General features: G+C 47.2%; 1 protein-coding gene across 2 annotated transcripts in view; it reads left to right on the top strand.

Annotated features, from left to right (window-relative positions):
- The window catches only part of RILPL1 (Rab interacting lysosomal protein like 1), an 85,973-nt gene that overhangs the window by 16,865 nt on the left and 50,337 nt on the right, over positions 1-18,771 (top strand). For both annotated transcript variants that reach the window (XM_040416206.1, XM_040416207.1), the window contains exon 2: positions 7,934-8,084. In XM_040416206.1, coding sequence (XP_040272140.1) covers positions 7,934-8,084 — 151 coding nt within the window. The remainder of the gene's footprint in view (positions 1-7,933; positions 8,085-18,771) is intronic.

Below are 18,771 nucleotides of genomic sequence, written 5' to 3'. Positions count from 1 at the left end.
AGCCCTGTGTGCCTGTCCTGTGAGATGCAATCCCTATGCTAAGTGTACCTGTGTGTGGTACTTCCGGAAACACTCTCCTAAGCATAGGGCAGGGTGGTCAGGACAGTCAGGACAGAAATAGCGGGTGTCACGCCTTATTCCACTCCTGCTACAGACACAACATTTTTTTCGGGGTGGCGGTTGGGTTGAGGTACCAGGAACGACACTGGGGAAATGTCGCTCGTGTAGACGGCTAACTACACTGGTGGTTGGGGCCACGGAACCTCCTGGATACAGGAGGTTCTCGATGATCTCTTCCTGAAATTTGAGGAAGGATCGTGTTCTCCCAGCCTTACTGTAGAGAACAAAACTATTATAGGCAGCCAATTGAATTAAATATACAGACACCTTCTTATACCAGCGTCTGGTGCGTCGGGAAACTAAATAGGGAGCCAACATCTGGTCATTTAAGTCCACCCCTCCCATGAGCAAATTATAGTCGTGGACTGAGAGGGGCTTTTCAATGACACGGGTTGCCCTTTCAATTTGGATTGTCGTGTCTGCGTGAATGGAGGAGAGCATGTAAACGTCACGCTTGTCTCTCCATTTCACCGCGAGCAGTTCTTGGTTACACAAGGCAGCCCTCTCCCCCCTTGCAAGACGGGTGGTAACGAGCCGTTGGGGGAAGCCCACGCGACTAGGTCGCACGGTGCCACAGGCGCCAACCTGTTCTAGGAGCAAATGCCTGAAGAGGGGCACACTTGTGTAAAAATTGTCCACATAAAGATGGTACCCCTTGCCAAATAAGGGTGACACCAAGTCCCAGACTGTCTTCCCACTGCTCCCCAGGTAGTCAGGGCAACCGACCGGCTCCAGGGTCTGATCTTTTCCCTCATAGATCCGAAATTTGTGGGTATAGCCTGTGGCCCTTTCACAGAGCTTATACAATTTGACCCCATACCGGGCACGCTTGCTTGGGATGTATTGTTTGAAGCCAAGGCGCCCGGTAAAATGTATTAGGGACTCGTCTATGCAGCTCGGGGGTATACAAATCTGCAAATTTCTGGTTGAAGTGGTCTATGAGGGGCCGAATTTTGTGGAGGCGGTCAAAAGCTGGGTTGCCTCTGGGACGAGAGGTGCTGTTGTCGCTAAAGTGCAGGAAACGCAGGATGGTCTCAAAACGTGTCCTGGACATAGCAGCAGAGAACATGGGCATGTGATGAATCGGGTTCGTGGACCAATATGACCGCAATTCATGCTTTTTAGTTAGACCCATGTTGAGGAGAAGGCCCAGAAAAATTTTAATTTCGGAAACTTGGACTGGTTTCCACCGGAAAGGCTGGGCATAAAAGCTTCCCGGGTTGGCGGATATAAATTGAGTGGCATACCGATTTGTTTCTGCCACGACAAGTCCAAGAGCTCCGCAGTCAAGAACAGCTCAAAAAATCCCAGGGCCGAACCGATCTGAGCTGTCTCAACCCGAACTCCAGACTGGGCGGTGAAAGGGGGAACTACAGGTGCAGCTGAAGTTGGTGACTGCCAATCAGGGTTTGCCAGCACCTCAGGGACTCTAGGGGCTCTACGGGCCTGTCTGCGCGGTGGCTGCGACGGGGTAACTACTGCACGTGCCACCGTACCAGCTTCAACTGCCCTTCTGGTGCTCGCCACTTCACCAGGTTGTACGGCAGTGCTGGTACTAGGTCCAGGAAGGGCTGCGCTGCTGGTGTATGCCTCACCACGTGATCCGACAGCGCCAGCCCCACTCTGCTGCCCTTGAAACGGATCCTGCACAACCTGTGGTCTAGCGACACGGGGCCTGGTACGCCTGGTTCTATCAGGGACCTCCACCTCCTCGTCCGAACTTTGGGTCAGAGAGCCACTGCTTTCTACAGGTTCATATTCTGACCCGCTAGATTCGTCAGATGAGGGTTCCCATTCCTCATCCGACTGGGTCAGAATCCTGTAGGCCTCTTCAGAAGAATACCCCCTGTTTGACATTTGGACTACTAAATTTAGGGGTATTCCCTGAGACTACCCAAGAAAAAAAGCAAACCTGTCTTACAAAGGGGAGGCTAGTGAAGTACCGGAGGCCGCTGCGGTTGATAAAAAATATCAAAACTGATTTTTTTCATCGCCGCAGCGCTTGTAAAGTGAATGTGCAGTGATCAAAAAAAAATAATTTTTTTGTCACTGCGGTGGGGCGGGCGTGGGTGAACGCACGTGTGGGCGACCGATCAGGCCTGATCGGGCAAACACTGCGTTTTGGGTGGAGGGCGAGCTAAGGTGACACTAATACTATTATAGATCTGACTGTGATCAGTTTTGATCACTTACAAATACTATAAAAGTACAAATGCTGATTAGCGATACGCTAATCAGCGAATAAAAGTGACTGCGGTGCGGTGGGCGCTAACTGACGCTAACTACCTAACCAAGGGGCCTAAACTAATCCTAAAACCTAACAGCCAATACTAGTGAAAAAAAAAAGTGACAGTTTACACTGATCACTTTTTGTCTTTCACTAAGTGATTGACAGGGGGCGATCAAGGGGTTAATTTGGATGATGGGGGTGATGGAAGGTGATCTGGGGCTAAGGGCAGTGTTTGGTGGGTACTCACAGTTCTGTCTGCTCCTCTGCTGGATCCAACCGACGAAAAGGACCAGCAGAGGAGCAGACAAGCCATTTAACACCTTATATTTACTAATATGATCTGTTATATGGCTTGTGATTCGGTTTTTTAAAAATCAGCAACCTGCCAGCAACGATCATTGGCTGGCAGGTTGCTGATGCAATACTCCTCGAACTTTTGCCGGCTCGCGATGCGCATGCGTGGGCCGGCTGTGACCGAAATCTCGCGTCTCGCGAGAGGACGCGCCGGCGCGTCCAGGAGGAATCAATCAACCACCTCCAGGACGCGTCGCTGCGTTCGGCGGTCCCGAGGTGGTTAAGTGGTTTATAGTTTAAAAAAAATAAAAAAATAAATAATAATTTTGAGTCTCTCACGCATGGCTTCTCCGTTTTAGGTTTACACATATGACTCCGCCATCTGAGCCTCTCACGCATGGCTTCTCCGTGTTAGTTTTACACATTCGACTCCGCCATTAGAGTCTCTCACGCATGGCTTCTCCGTTTTAGGTTTACACATATGACTCCGCCATTAGAGCCTCTCACGCATGGCTTCTCCGTGTTAGTTTTACACATACGACTCCGCCATTAGAGTCTCTCACGCATGGCTTCTCCGTTTTAGGTTTACACATATGACTCCGCCATTAGAGCCTCTCACGCATGGCTTCTCCGTGTTAGTTTTACACATACGACTCCGCCATTAGAGTCTCTCACGCATGGCTTCTCCGTTTTAGGTTACACATATGACTCCGCCATTAGAATCTCTCACGCATGGCTTCTCCGTTTTAGGTTACACATATGACTCCGCCATTAGAGTCTCTCACGCATGGCTTCTCCGTTTTAGGTTTACACATATGACTCCGCCATTAGAGTCTCTCACGCATGGCTTCTCCGTTTTAGGTTTACACTTATGACTCCGCCATTAGAGTCTCTCACGCATGGCTTCTCCGTTTTAGGTTTACACATATGACTCCGCCATCTGAGCCTCTCACGCATGGCTTCTCCGTGTTAGTTTTACACATACGACTCCGCCATTAGAGTCTCTCACGCATGGCTTCTCCGTTTTAGGTTACACATATGACTCAGCCATTAGAGTCTCTCACGCATGGCTTCTCCGTTTTAGGTTACACATATGACTCAGCCATTAGAGTCTCTCACGCATGGCTTCTCCGTTTTAGGTTACACATATGTCTCCGCCATTAGAGTCTCTCACGCATGGCTTCCCCGTTTTAGGTTACACAAATGACTCCGCCATTAGAGTCTCTCACGAATGGCTTCCCCGTTTTAGGTTACACAAATGACTCCGCCATTAGAGTCTTTCACGCATGGCTTCTCCGTTTTAGGTTACACATATGACTCCGCCATTAGAATCTCTCACGCATGGCTTCCCCGTTTTAGGTTACACAAATGACTCCGCCATTAGAGTCTCTCACGCATGGCTTCCCCGTTTTAGGTTACACAAATGACTCCGCCATTAGAGTCTCTCACGCATGGCTTCTCCGTTTTAGGTTACACATATGACTCCGCCATTAGAATCTCTCACGCATGGCTTCTCCGTTTTTAGGTTTACACATACAGTACAGACCAAAAGTTTGGACACACCTTCTCATTCAAAGAGTTTTCTTTATTTTCATGACTATGAAAATTGTAGATTCACACTGAAGGCATCAAAACTATGAATTAACACATGTGGAATAATATACATAACAAACAAGTGTGAAACAACTGAAAATATGTCATATTCTAGGTTCTTCAAAGTAGCCACCTTTTGCTTTGATTACTGCTTTGCACACTCTTGGCATTCTCTTGATGAGCTTCAAGAGGTAGTCCCCTGAAATGGTTTTCATTTCACAGGTGTGCCCTGTCAGGTTTAATAAGTGGGATTTCTTGCCTTATAAATGGGGTTAGGACCATCAGTTGCGTTGAGAAGAAGTCAGGTGGATACACAGCTGATAGTCCTACTGAATAGACTGTTAGAATTTGTATTATGTCAAGAAAAAAGCAGCTAAGTAAAGAAAAACGAGTGGCCATCATTACTTTAAGAAATGAAGGTCAGTCAGTCAGCCGTAAAATTGGGAAAACATTAAAAGTAAGGGCTATTTGACCATGAAGGAGAGTGATGGGGTGCTGCGCCAAATGACCTGGCCTCCACAGTCACCGGACCTGAACCCAATCGAGATGGTTTGGGGTGAGCTGGACAGCAGAGTGAAGGCAAAAGGGCCAACAAGTGCTAAGCATCTCTGGGAACTCCTTCAAGACTGTTGGAAGACCATTTCAGGGGACTACCTCTTGAAGCTCATCAAGAGAATGCCAAGAGTGTGCAAAGTAGTAATCAAAGCAAAAGGTGGCTACTTTGAAGAACCTAGAATATGACATATTTTCAGTTGTTTCACACTTGTTTGTTATGTATATAATTCCACATGTGTTAATTCATAGTTTTGATGCCTTCATAGTCATGAAAATAAAGAAAACTCTTTGAATGAGAAGGTGTGTCCAAACTTTTGGTCTGTACTGTATGACTCCGCCATTAGAGGCCCTCACGCATGGCTTCTCCGTTTTAGGTTACACATATGACTCCGCCATCTGAGTCTCTCACGCTGGGCTTCTCCGTTTTAGTTTTACACATATGACTCCGCCATTAGTCTCTCACGCATGGCTCCGCCATTAGTCTCTCGCGCATGGCTTCTCCGCTTTAGGTTTACACACATGACTCCGCCATTAGAGTCTCTCACGCATGAAAAAAAAAAAAAAAAATTCCTCACCAGGCCCAGCTGCGCTGGGACTAGTCTCTCATCTCACCATAGCTAAGAGACTGATGGCCAATTCCTTGGCCAGTAATACTCTGAGGGCTTACAAGACAGCTTGGCGCCTGTTTCAGAGATATGAGAACACCTAGGGGCCTATCACTCACCTATTGGGCTTCGTCGGGGTTTTGCCACTCTCAATTAAACCTGTCCTATAGCACTGTTAACTATACCTGGCAGGTATTCAGCACCATTGGTACATGCTACATCCAGACCTACCGTCACTCTTCTCCGCCCACCCGATCAAAGTGGCGTTGAAGGGTTTGCGCAAGGTGTCTGTTGTGAAACGATATGTGAGTCAGCCATTTACCAGTAGCTTGTTCAGGCCGTGACAGACAAACTGCAGGGTAAACCGTTAGGGCCGCAGGTTAGCACTCTGGTAGAAACAGCCTTGCACCTGGCCTTCCATGGATTCCTCAGGTCAGGCGAGCTCATGGGCACCAATACGCCGGCTGGGTGCTTGCGGAAAGGTCAGCTCATCCGGCGCGGGTCCATCTATGTCCTCACCTTGGCCTCGCCCAAGACGTCACGGCCGGGGGAATCGGTGGCGGTCAGATACTTTCCCACGGACAGCAGATGGTGTCTGGTGCAGGCCTTGGAGGCTTGGCTGCGTAGTATTTAGTCCAAGCGGCATGTTCTCCCGTACTCGAACTAGGCAATGCACGGCTAACCACCGCGGCCTTTCTTAGGTACATTCGGGTTTAGTTGACAGGTTCAGGGGTCGGTCCTCTCTGGATCACAGGACATTCCTTCCGCATGGGCACGGCAGCTGCGGCGTCCATGCATAAGGTGCCAGTACATGTCATCAAACGGTTGGGTCGTCGCAGTTCCGCGTGTTCCATGCGTTATATCTTGGATCCTTAATACGAAATGTCACTGGCTTTCGAGTTTTGGTTTTGTAGTTTCTGTTATCAAGTTTTCCTAACTCCTATGCATGGTTCTTTTGGCCCCTTTAGGCTACCCTTCGATAAGCAGTTCCGGCATAACTCTGCTGCTTCTAGGTGGGGGGGGGGGGGGGGGGGGGAGTATAGGCTTAGGTAGGGGACCCTCTCATCATGAGCCGATCCGAGCACAAGTGGTAGGCAATTAAGAGTGCCGTGTTTGTGTGAGGGGAGGCGGGGCTTTAATTATTTAAACCTGGCTCTCCTGCCCCCACTTGTCGGTTCGAATGCTTTCGACCCACCCAGAAGCCCTCCCTTCTTCTCAGGAACCATCATTGGTGTGGCCCCCTTTAGGCTACCCTTCGATAAGCAGTTCCGGCATAACTCTGCTGCTTCTAGGTGGGGGGGGGGGGGGGGATAGGCTTAGGTAGGGGACCCTCTCATCATGAGCCGATCCGAGCACAAATATATTTTTTTGCAAGTCACTATCTCGCACACTAATCGATAGGCCTAAAATATGTCAAGACTTCCTGTTCTTTCAGACCTGCCACATAAGGCCATCGACACAGTGGACAGGAGCTGACCCCATAGACTCATATGGGAGTGTTTCTAGGCGTCCTGTACAGAAGTCAGGAGGGAGCGGATAAGCTGTGATATAACCTACTGTGAATGGTGGATATGGTGTTAACTGTACATAGGTGATATCTATTATTGTAATCCTGCTTGTAATAATGTGATTGCTACTGAAAGGTTACCTGAACAGAACAGGAAGTCTCAACATAGAGTATTATTAGGGCTCATGCACAAGTGCATATGTATTTTGCGGTCCGCAAACGGAACAGCTGGCCCCTGATAGAACAGTACTATCCTTGTCCATAATGCTGACAATAATAGGACATGTTCTATTTTTTTTTCAGAATGGAAATACGGACATACGGAAACGGAATGCACACGGAGTAACTTCCGCAAAAAAAACGGCACGGACACGGAAAGAATATACGTTTGTGTGCATGAGCCCTTAGGCTTAGGGCTCAACGTATTTTTTGTTTGTGTACGTTCCTTTCTTTTTGTGGCCCATGTGTGGAACCATTCACTTCAATGGGGTCGCAAAAAAAAAGAAATGACTGTGTGCATATCATGGCCGTTCCGCCAAAAATAATATGCTATTCTTATTCGCATTACGGACAAGGATATGACAGTTCTATAAGGGGCCGGCAGTTCTGTCATCAATGACATTACTATGTAGATGTAATAATAGGCTTAACACACTTGATGTGTCATTCTTATAGCGATCTGTGGCTCCCTTGCAGATAAAATCAGCTTTTTTTTTTATGGTCCGAGGAAGGGACAAGGAGGTTAATGGAGAAGAGCTTCTGTGCATTGAGAGCAACAGTGACCTCCTCATTGCACTAAAGGCATCTTTCCATATTTAAAAAAAGACAATTTTATCTGCAAAAAAGCCATGGATCGCTTGTGTGATTCTGCGCCTTATGTGGAGTGTTTTTCTCTATAGACTTCAATGTTTTTTGTTTTTTTTAATTAACAAAATCCGCACCAAAAAAAAACAATAAATCGTGACAATTTATATATGCACTGTGTGCAGATAGTGTTAATATGTCAGTAATAAGGTTTTGATCTTTTAGGAGCTTGAACTGGTGGAGGATGTTTGGAGGGGAGAAGCACAGGACCTTCTGGGTCAAATCGCTCAACTACAGGAGGAGAACAAACATCTACTTTCCAATCTGTCTCTAAAAGATGTCAATTTGACAGAGGAAGACTTCCAGAAGCATGAAGGTATGGCTTTAATTGGCTTTTCACACAAGCATTTCCTTTGTGGGAATCACACTCCGTGTGAGAGCGAGATCGTGCGTTCTGGACTTAAAGCTGACAGCTTTAAGTCCAGAACGCACAATTCCTCTCTCACATGGAGCGAGTCTCGCAAGGGACACTCTTGTGTGAAAGAGCCCTTAAAGAGGACCTGTCCCACTCCTGATTTAGTAAATGCCATGTAATAACAATTCTGGGGCATTAGTTCTTAAAAATAAGCTTGAAAATCTCATTGGCCAATATTTACTAATGCTGTCTAAGGCCTCTTGCAAAAACGGAACAGATACGGAAGACATACAGATGCATTCAGTTTTTTTTGGCGGAACCATTGACTTGAATGGAGCCACGAAACATGATTTGCGGGCAATAATAGATGTTCTATCTTTGAACGGAAATATGGAAACTGAATGCATACGGAGTACCTTCCGTAGTTTTTGCGGACCCATTGAAGTGAATGGTTCCGCATATGGACCGCAAACAGTTTTAGGTCATGTGAATGTAGCCTAAAACTTACGCAACATTCTGGTGAAAGTTATAGTAAATCTGGTGGGCCGTGCACAGCCCCGCCCCTCCCATTTGCGAAAGTGCTGACAGGCTTAAAAAGCCATATGTGCACCAAAATTTGCAATTTTTTATTTTTTTTTGCCACTATTGTGGTGTAAAGATATTGATAAATGTCTCCCTTTGTCTAGATTTTGGAAGAGTGTTGATTGTATTGGGAACGTTTCTTTTTGGTGCAAATGCATGATTTGTGTCTAAAAACATTAGTGCTGAAATTTTGGTGCAAATTGTGCCACAAAAGGGGTATACAACTCTGTTAGTAACTGTGGTCTGTGCTTGAAACATGCGTAGAAAATGGTAAATGAGACAGCCCCTTCCCCGCCCACGCCACGCTCACTTTTTTAGACCTGGCGTGAGCGAGGAGAGGTCACAGATTGCGGTGCAACTAACCGTTGCGCCGAATGTACGCCTGAAATACGCCTAACTTAATAATAAATGACCCCCAAAGTGCCTACAGTGAAGCCCCTGTAACTCACCCTCCGAGACCATAACAACAGAACTGTGATACTTTAAAAGGATTTTCCGAGTTTTTATTTTTACTGATGACTGACACCTGGGACCCCCATCAATCAGCTAGTTTGAGAAGGCGCCTCGTTTCAAGTTTTGGCAATGCATGCCTTAGGGCACTTTCAGACCTCCAAGCATACCCTTGGCCGTTCCTTCAGGTACCACTGTGTGTGTATAAGGCCTCCTGCACACGAACGTGTGCGCCCCATGGACGCAGCAGATCACGGACCCATTCACTTTAATGGGTCTGCGATCCGCCCATTCCGTGCTTCCGTTCCGCACCATTCCGGATTTGCGGACCTATTGAAGTGAATGGGTCCGCATCCGTGATGCGGAATGCCCACGGAACGTCGGACCGTGTATTGCGGATCCGCATATACGGTCCGCAGCACGGGACACCTACGGTCGTGTGCAATAGGCCTAAAGGTTCTCATCGCCTCACTCAACTCGGCATCAGAGAAAAACTGTGCAATGGTCCCTTTACACGGGACGATGATATAGCAGATTATAGGGAAGGAAGCATTCCCGACAATCTGCTGATCACTAGCGGAGGGGACTGGTGCATTTACATGCAGCATTCTCCTCCAGAGTATGGGGAAGAGCGATCGCTAATGCCCTCGCTTCTCCCCATACTGTCTCGTTGTTTCCCGGCAGCAGATCATGATTACACAGCACGACATGCCAAAGGGAAACAATGATCTTTTGTGCTGCACAAAAGATAAAATTGCCCAATGAACAAGCATTTTGTTCATTCATCGGGTAATCGGCGGTGCATTTAGGCCCCTTTCACACGGGCGAGTATTCCGCGCGGATGCGATGCGTGAGGTGAACGCATTGCACCCGCACTGAATACCGACCCATTAATTTCTATGGGGCTGTTCAGATGAGCGGTGATTTTCACGCATCACTTATGCGTTGCATGAAAATCGCAGCATGCTCTATATTCTGCGTTTTTCACGCAACGCAGGCCCCATAGACGTGAATGGGGTTGCGTGAAAATCGCAAGCATCCGCAAGCAAGTGCGGATGCAGTGCGATTTTCACGCACGGTTGCTAGGAGACGATCGGGATGGAGACCCGATCATTATTATTTTCCCTTATAACACGGTTATAAGAGAAAATAATAGCATTCTGAATACAGAATGCATAGTAAAATAGTGCTGGAGGGGTTAAAAAAAAATATAAAAAAATTTAACTCACCCTAATCCACTTGATCGCGTAGCGGGCATCTCCTTCTGTCTCCTTTGTTGAATAGGACCTGTGGTGAGCATTAAGTACAGTTACAGGACCTTTGATGACGTCACTCCGGTCATCACATGGTACGTCACATGATCTTTTACCATGGTGATGGATCATGTGATGACCGGAGTGACGTCATCAAAGGTCCTGTAACTGTACTTAATGCTCACCACAGGTCCTGTTCAACAAAGGAGACAGAAGGAGATGCTGGGCCGCGATCAAGTGGACTAAGGTGAGTTAAATTATTATTTATTTATTTTTTAACCCCTCCAGTCCTATTTTACTTTGCATTCTGTATTCAGAATGCTATTATTTTCCCTTATAACCATGTTATAAGGGAAAATAATACAATCTACAGAACACCGATCCCAAGCCCGAACTTCTGTGAAGAAGTTCGGGTTTGGGTACCAAACATGCGCGATTTTTCTCACGCGCGTGCAAAACGCATTACAATGTTTTGCACTCGCGCGGAAAAATCGCGGGTGTTCCCGTAACGCACCCGCACATTTTCCCGCAACGCCCGTGTGAAACCAGCCTTACACTGCAAGATCATCGCTAGCCAGCGTTACTAGTAACACTGGTTAGCAATGATCTGTTAAATTATCGGCCTGTGTAAAGGCCCTTTTAGAAAGGACCTCCATCTACGGCCCTCATTGCCTCATTGTCTGCAACCTTTCTAGATAAAATATGGTGGTGAGCCTAGACACTAACTGCTGCATAGTGGGGATGCATGGCGTTAGCCACTCTGATAGTGGACCTTTCTTATCTCGAAAAATAGCAGATGAGCAGGTTCCCTGGGAGAGACCAGTGCTTATCATGGAATAATGCCTCTATAGGTCCCAAAGTGCCCTGAAAATTACGTATGCTGTGCACCCGTTGTTTTTATCCTCACACCCTTAATACCAGTAATTATAATTTAAAAAAAATCCAAATACAGGGAGTGTAAAGATTCTAGAAAATAATAAAGGATAGAATTTAATGTCATAAAATGTTCTAGCTGCTTAATCAGAGCAAGAAAATAATGGCAAAAAAAGGCATGGTCATTAAAGAAGTTGTACCGAGATTAAATTTGTAACATCTGCTCCATTCATCTCTATGGGACTGATCGTGATAGCAGAGCAGTGAGGTACATGAAGCAGCATTCAGACAGTGGGACACAGGACTTTTTGATCTTGTGAATGTTAGGGATCCCAGCATCAACCCTCACCATTCAAGATTTAAATCTTGGAAAAAAAAAACGTTTATCCGTTTATAGCACGTGCCCTCAGCCTTCCCTGCTCCCCCCACTCCCATCCTCTGTACTGCCTCCGCTGTGTCCATGTTCTGGTTCCTGCAATGTTACATGGGCATGGAGCAGAGGCAGCACAGAGGACTGGAGTGGCAGGAGCAGGTAATTAGGAATATTCCTTTAAAAGGACAGGACATTTAAATCAGAATTTTTACAAATATGTTGTTGTTTTCTCACATATTATAATCTTACCTAAAAGGGATTGGACGCTTAAGGCCCAAAATCTGTGCTGAATTAAAGGGGTTGTGTGGTTTCAAGAGGAAACCAGACAACTCAAGGGATAAAGAGTAGATAACTACTTACCTGCCAGATCCTGTGCCACTGTTCTGGTTTTCCTGGCTGCAGCAGTGATGTCACGTCGATAACACGTGACTGCTGCAGCCAATCACTGTCCTCAGAGTTGCACTGAAGAGGCCAGTGATTGTCTGCAGCTGTCAGATTTTGCCAACATGACATCTCCGCTGTGGCCAGGAAAGCGGAGCTGGGGCCATAGCTTGGTAAGTAAGATCTGCACGGTAAGTAATCATCTATTCTTTATTACAAGTCAATCCCCTGAGTTGTCCAGTTTCCTCTTGCCACCATACAACCTCTATAGGGGGGTTAAAATCTGGTTAAAATTGACTATCTTGGCTGGTGTATAACGCTGCTGAATCCTTATTCTGAAGTCTAAATCTAGCACAGCTTCTTCATACATTCCAGACAGAAATACCGCTCGTGTCCATGTAGTCACTTAGAATAGAACAGAGTGTGCTGGGAAAAGAGGCCTTTCCTGCTGATGGTAAATACAGATGAGTCCTGAACGTGTGCAAAGTAACAACTGAATTTATCATCACATCATTTACATGCACTTCCATATGTGGACTGTCCAGGGAAAAACAAGACTAATGGTGACCTAAAGCATGCTATCAATGGGAACCCCTACCACCAACACATCCATACTAAAACCCATCAAAGTGTGTAGCATTGTGCCTGTCCACCTAATGATGCTGCTGGTCACACATGCTCAGTCACTCTCCAGGTCTCTGCACAGATATCCTCTGTTCACTACAGAGCAACTATGAGAAATGGCTTTCTGCCCCGTGTTCCCTACACAGGAGCTGGTAAAAATGGATCTGTTCCCTGCAGAGACCTAGCTGTGGGGACAGTGACTGAGCATGCCTGACCAACACCAAATGCGCGCTAGATGGACCTATACATTGCCATACCAGGCAAGTAATAGCTGTCAGACGAATGGAGCTGTTGAAGGTGTAGGGGCACCATTAGGCTCATAACCACCTATTAACCCTTTATTTTATATTATTATTTAAAGGGATTCTGTCATCAGAAATTACTCCTATAACCTAAACATATGGCTTCAAGCGAACCTTTCACCTGCATTTCACTTAATAAACTATCAAAAGTACCTTATAGATCATCCTCATTGTGTTATCATATGGTCTTGTCCCGCTTTTCTGCCATGTATATGCATGAAAAAATCGCTTTATAAAGTACTCTTCTCCAGCTCCACAAGTCACGGTAGAAGTCAAGGGGGTAGCCCTTCCCTCACTCCAGGCTGTAACTCCCCTGCCCTAACCCCGCCTCTATGCAGTCTAATTGACACCCGGCTCAGTCGCCGGGACCGCGCTTGTACAGGCGGCGCATGCGCCGTCGGACTCGAGCGCGATCCTGTAACTGAATCGCGCATGCGCCGTCCCCGATGCCTGCCTGTCTTCTCTGCCTCACGCGCGCGCGTGCCCCGATCTTCACGCTCCATGCGTCCACGTGATCACTGTTGACTTGCCGCAGATCGCAAGCCAGTGATCATCTGGAGCATTGTTATCATCTTCAGCAGGTATTATATGTCAAAAACTCTGCATATTTCATGGGGCTATCTATCTATACATAGATATACACATGTGACAAACCCAGATTTAATTAGATGCCTATCTTGAAGACAGGCAGGCATCGTGGACGGCGCATGCGCGATTGAGTTACAGGATCGCGCTTGAGTCCGACGGCGCATGCGCCGCCTGTACAAGCGCGGTCCCGGCGACTGAGCCGGGTGTCAATTAGACTGCATAGAGGCGGGGTTAGGGAAGGGGAGTTACAGCCTGGAGTGAGGGAAGGGCTACCCCCTTGACTTCTTACGTGACTTGTGGAGCTGGAGAAGAGTACTTTATAAGGCGATTTTTTTCATGCATATACATGGCAGAAAAGCGGGACAAGACCGTATGAGAACACAATGAGGATGATCTATAAGGTACTTTTGATAGTTTATTAAGTGAAATGCAGGTGAAAGGTTCGACTTTCAGTGAATCCTAAAGTGACTTTATCAAATGCCCCTGTGGCTCTATAATCATAAAAAAGAGGTTTATATCACCTGTCAATCACTTCAAAATGTGCCCAAGGGGACGTCTCATGCTGAAAGGTGCCCAGCTGCAGCCATCTCGTTTATGTGCCCAGCGCCGCCTCCTCAAGTGAAATCGCCGCCCTCCCTTTTATTATATCCGCCTACTTCAGTTCGTGGCCGCCTCTGTAACCTCCGCTCGCTTTAGCCCGATCCCGAGCGTGCGCACTAGGTATAACCTGATGCGCCCGTGCGGACTACTGGCATCGGCCTCTTTTAACGAAATGCGCATGCGCCGGCTGGAATGGGCTGTAATAGGGCGGTCTGTGGAGGTTCGAGCGAAGTGCGCTGGCCGGCGCATGCGCACTTCGCTAAACGAGGCCGATGCCAGTAGTCCGCACGGGCGCATCAGGTTATACCTAGTGCGCACGCGCGGGATCTGGCTGAAGCGAGCGGAGGTTACAGAGGCGGCCACGAACTGAAGTAGGCGGATATAATAAAAGGGAGGGCGGCGATTTCAGCTCAGAAGGCGGCGCTGGGCACATAAACGAGATGGCTGCAGCCGGGCACCTTTCAGCATGAGATGTCCCCTTGGACACATTTTGAAGTGATTGACAGGTGATATAAACCGCTTTTTTATGATTATAGAGCCACAGGGGCATTTGATAAACTCACTTTAGGATTCACTGAATTACTAGGGACATCGCCATATGTTTAGGTTATAGGAGTAATTTCTGATGACAGAATCCCTTTAATTTATGTGTTGTGAAGATAAAAATCTACCAAAATACAGTAGAATACGGTATTTATTTGAAGGTTTGTGCTTTCATCAAGTGAATGTATACTGTGTGTGAAGTGTACAGGTATTATTACAGTGCCACGATTACAGAACCTAGAAATGTGTCCATAAATCTGTTTCAGGAAATATAACTTAAAGGGAGTCTGTCACCTCCATATGGCCATATACAGTGCTTACATGGCTCTGTAGCACACCTATACAGGATTGTAACGGTACCATTGTTCTCTTCTTTAGACTTGCACCAGCAGGAAAAACGAAGTTTAATTCATATGTAAATGAGCACTCGCAAGTGCCCAGGGGCGGCGTTCAGTGTGTAGGTGCCCAGGCTGCTCTGCCTTCTTTTCACTTTACTCCTCCCCAGTCTCTGCCTTTGCCCGCCCTCCAAGTCTCTTGCCTCATCAATAGGGCAAAGGAAGAGGCTGGGAAGGAGTAAAGTGAAAAGAAGGCAGAGCAGCCTGGGCACCTACACACTGAACGCCGCCCCTGGGCACTTGCGAGTGCTCATTTGCATATGAATTAAACTTCGTTTTTCCTGCTGGTGCAAGTCTAAAGAAAAGAACAATGGTACCGTTACAATCCTGTATAGGTGTGCTACAGAGCCATGTAAGCACTGTATATGGCCATATGGAGGTGACAGACTCCCTTTAAAGGATGCAGGAAATATTTTGGATTTATAGCGATGCGTTTGGACCTTGAATGTCTATTGTGACAACATGCTGTGTGCTAAAGTGACACAAAAGACTCTTCTGCAGCCCTGATGTTCCTTCTGATATCAGTCCTTGAAGTGTTCTGGTGCTTAGTGAGCGGTACATGCTCTATAGCAGGGGTACTCAAGTGCTTATTGTAAAAGACCACATACCTGGGTCTGCTGTAGGGGGAAGGTCCGAGCCCCCCCACTAAGAAAGAATATCCTTAGTGCCATCTAATAATAATGATGCCCCTTGAACAGTATATCTGCAAAGAAAAGGGGGGTTAGTCAGCACATCCCAATGCGCAGGTGCACGCTGCCATGGCTGAAAACATAGAGAAAAAAAAGACAATGCAACAGCATCCTGCAAACGAGATAAAGTACAATAATGCCATAGTCAAAAAAAATATTATAGTGCTAATGCTACGCTTATTTATAAAGTGAGATGCTTGGCAAATACATTTTGTACAAAACCATCTGAGCCCGTCTGCCAGACGTCAAGGCGATCTCTGTAAGACGGGTCCTAACACTAAATACTACCTGTTATGCGCCATAATGGCCGCCATAAAGTTCAGGAAGTGTTAGGCTACTTTCACACTAGCGTTCGGGGCTCCGCTTGTGAGTTCCGTTTGAAGGCTCTCACAAGCGGCCCCGAACGGATCCGTCCAGCCCTAATGCATTCTGAGTGGATGCGGATCCGCTCAGAATGCATCAGTCTGGCACCGTTTGTCCTCCACTCCGCTCAGCAGGCGGACACCTGAACGCTGCTTGCAGCGTTCGGGTGTCCGTCTGGCCGTGCGGAGGCAAACGGATCCGTCCAGACTTACAATGTAAGTCAATGGGGACGGATCCGTTTGAAGTTGACATAATATGGCTCAATTTTCAAACGGATCCGTCCCCCATTGATTTTCAATGTAAAGTCAAAACGGATCCGTTTGCATTATCATGAACAAAAAAAAATAATTATAATTTTATTTATTTTTTTATGGTAATGCAAACGGATCCGTTTTGAACGGATCTAAGCGTTTGCATTATAGGTGCGGATCCGTCTGTGCAGATACCAGACTGATCCGCACCTAACGCAGGTGTGAAAGTAGCCTTAGATCCGCATGCATGCTGGGTCCACTCTGCCTTTTACCATTTTTGGTGCCATAATGGCCTCCATTACTTACAAGGGATGCAGGTACCAACATGCATGCCGAGCCCACTCCATACCTTTCCTTGTGCCAGACAGGCTAATCAGGAGTGCACGACTCGCTGGAGTTCCACACCTCCATCGCTGTAAATCTGCAAAGAAAAGGGGGGTTAGTCAGCACATCCCAATGCGCAGGTGCACATTTGGACTGCAGTCCGCCAGGTGAGTACCCCTGCTTTATAGTATTCTCTGCCTGTATACGTGCTATAGAATGTATACATTTCCTTTCCCAACCATTATTTGATGCTGGTCACCAGTAATAGGAAACTATCCATCCTTTAGATCAGGCATCCTCAAACTGCGGCCCTCCAGCTGTTGCAAAACTAGAACTCCCAGCATGCCCGAACAGCCTACAGGTATCAGCCTACAGCAGGGCATTGTGGGAGTTGTAGTTTTACAACAGCTGGAGGGCCGCAGTTTGAGGATGCCTGCTTTAGATGGAAGAGGTTGTCCCACAAATATGTACAATTTTCCATTTTGTTTTTATGCATGAGATTATAGCAGAACTGATTGTTGGTTGCATACAGACTTAGGCCCCTTGCACACGGGCGTCACGGGTTTTGTCCGGATGCGTTGCGGAAAACCCACGCGAGTAGGCACGCAATTTCAGTCAGTTTTGTCTGCGATTGCGTTCTGTTTAGTGTTTTCCGCGCGGATGCAATGCGTTTTGCACACGCGTGATAAAAAACTGAATGTGGTACCCAGACCCGAACCCGAACTTCACTGAAGTTCGGGTTTGGGTTAGGTGTTCCGTTGATTTTTATTATTTTCCCTTCTAAGATGGTTAAAAGGGGAAATAATAGCATTCTTAATACAGAATGCTTACTAAAATGTCCATTGAGGGGTGTGGGGACTCGCTCTGGTAGACAGGATTAGTGGACGCAGTATAGCGGCAACAACAAGTTCTTTGGATCAAACAGTTCAGTGTTTTATTCACACTTTAGGCAAGTGACAAAACAAGCAGTCATATTCATCCTTGCGGTGTTGGTGGTAATTCACACCATGTGGCAATTCTGCCTCAGAGTCCTTGCTCATTTTACACCAAACAGGTAGCAAGCTTTCATCCAGACACAAGGCTCCCAGATCCCAACACAGAGACCTGACTTCTGAGCCCAGCTGCCTATTTAAGCTGCCAAAACCCAGACCGGCACTTTAAAATCCGGTCCAGTATTTGACCTCACCTGGCTATAAATCAGCCCAGCAGCACATGCTGGGAGGAAAATACCTGTTTTCCCAGACCAAACCTCACGGTGTCACATACCCCCCCCCCCCCCCCCTTTGTTCAACCCTAACAGACAGAGTACCTGGGACAGGGCATCCTCGTTTCCCTGTAACCGGCCTGCCCTGTGTTCCACCGAAAACGTAAAGTTTTGTAGGGAGAGAAACCATCGGGTGACCCGGGCATTTCTGTCCTTTGCCTGGCTCATCCACTTGAGAGGGGAGTGGTCAGTCACCAGGCGGAATTTTCTCCCCAATAAATAATAGCGTAGAGACTCTAGTGCCCACTTGATAGCCAGGCACTCTCTCTCCACTATACTATACCGGGTCTCGGCTGGGGTGAGCTTACGGCTGAGGAAGACAATGGGCTGCTCCTCCCCGTTGACTTCCTGAGACATTACAGCACCAAGGCCTACTTCGGAGGCATCGGTCTGCACTATAAACTCCCTTTTGAAGTCGGGCGTCACCAAAACTGGGGACCCGCACAGGGACAACTCCAAAGCGGAGAAAGCTTCTTCCGCCCGATCAGCGAGCCATCATTGACTGACTTGTGTCCCTTCAAGAGTCCTGTCAAGGGCGCGGCTAGAGTAGCAAAGTGGGGAACAAACCTCATGTAATGGCCCACCATTCCCAGGAATTACTTTATTTGCCTAGTGGTGACAGGTCGGGGCCAATTCCGTATCGCCTGTATTTTGTTGACTTGGGGTTTGATGACTCCGCGTCCAATGACATACCCAAGGTACTTAGTCTCTTCTAACCCTATTGCAAATTCTTTTGGGTTAGCGGTTAGGCCAGTTTTCCGAAGTCCACTACAGCCTGCACTTTGGGTAGGTG

This window comes from Bufo bufo, chromosome 2 (assembly GCF_905171765.1).
Source record: "Bufo bufo chromosome 2, aBufBuf1.1, whole genome shotgun sequence".
NCBI classification, from domain to species: Eukaryota; Metazoa; Chordata; class Amphibia; order Anura; family Bufonidae; genus Bufo; species Bufo bufo.
The sequence above is the reverse complement of the archived record's forward strand: the minus strand, read 5'-3'. Positions and strand labels throughout refer to the sequence as shown.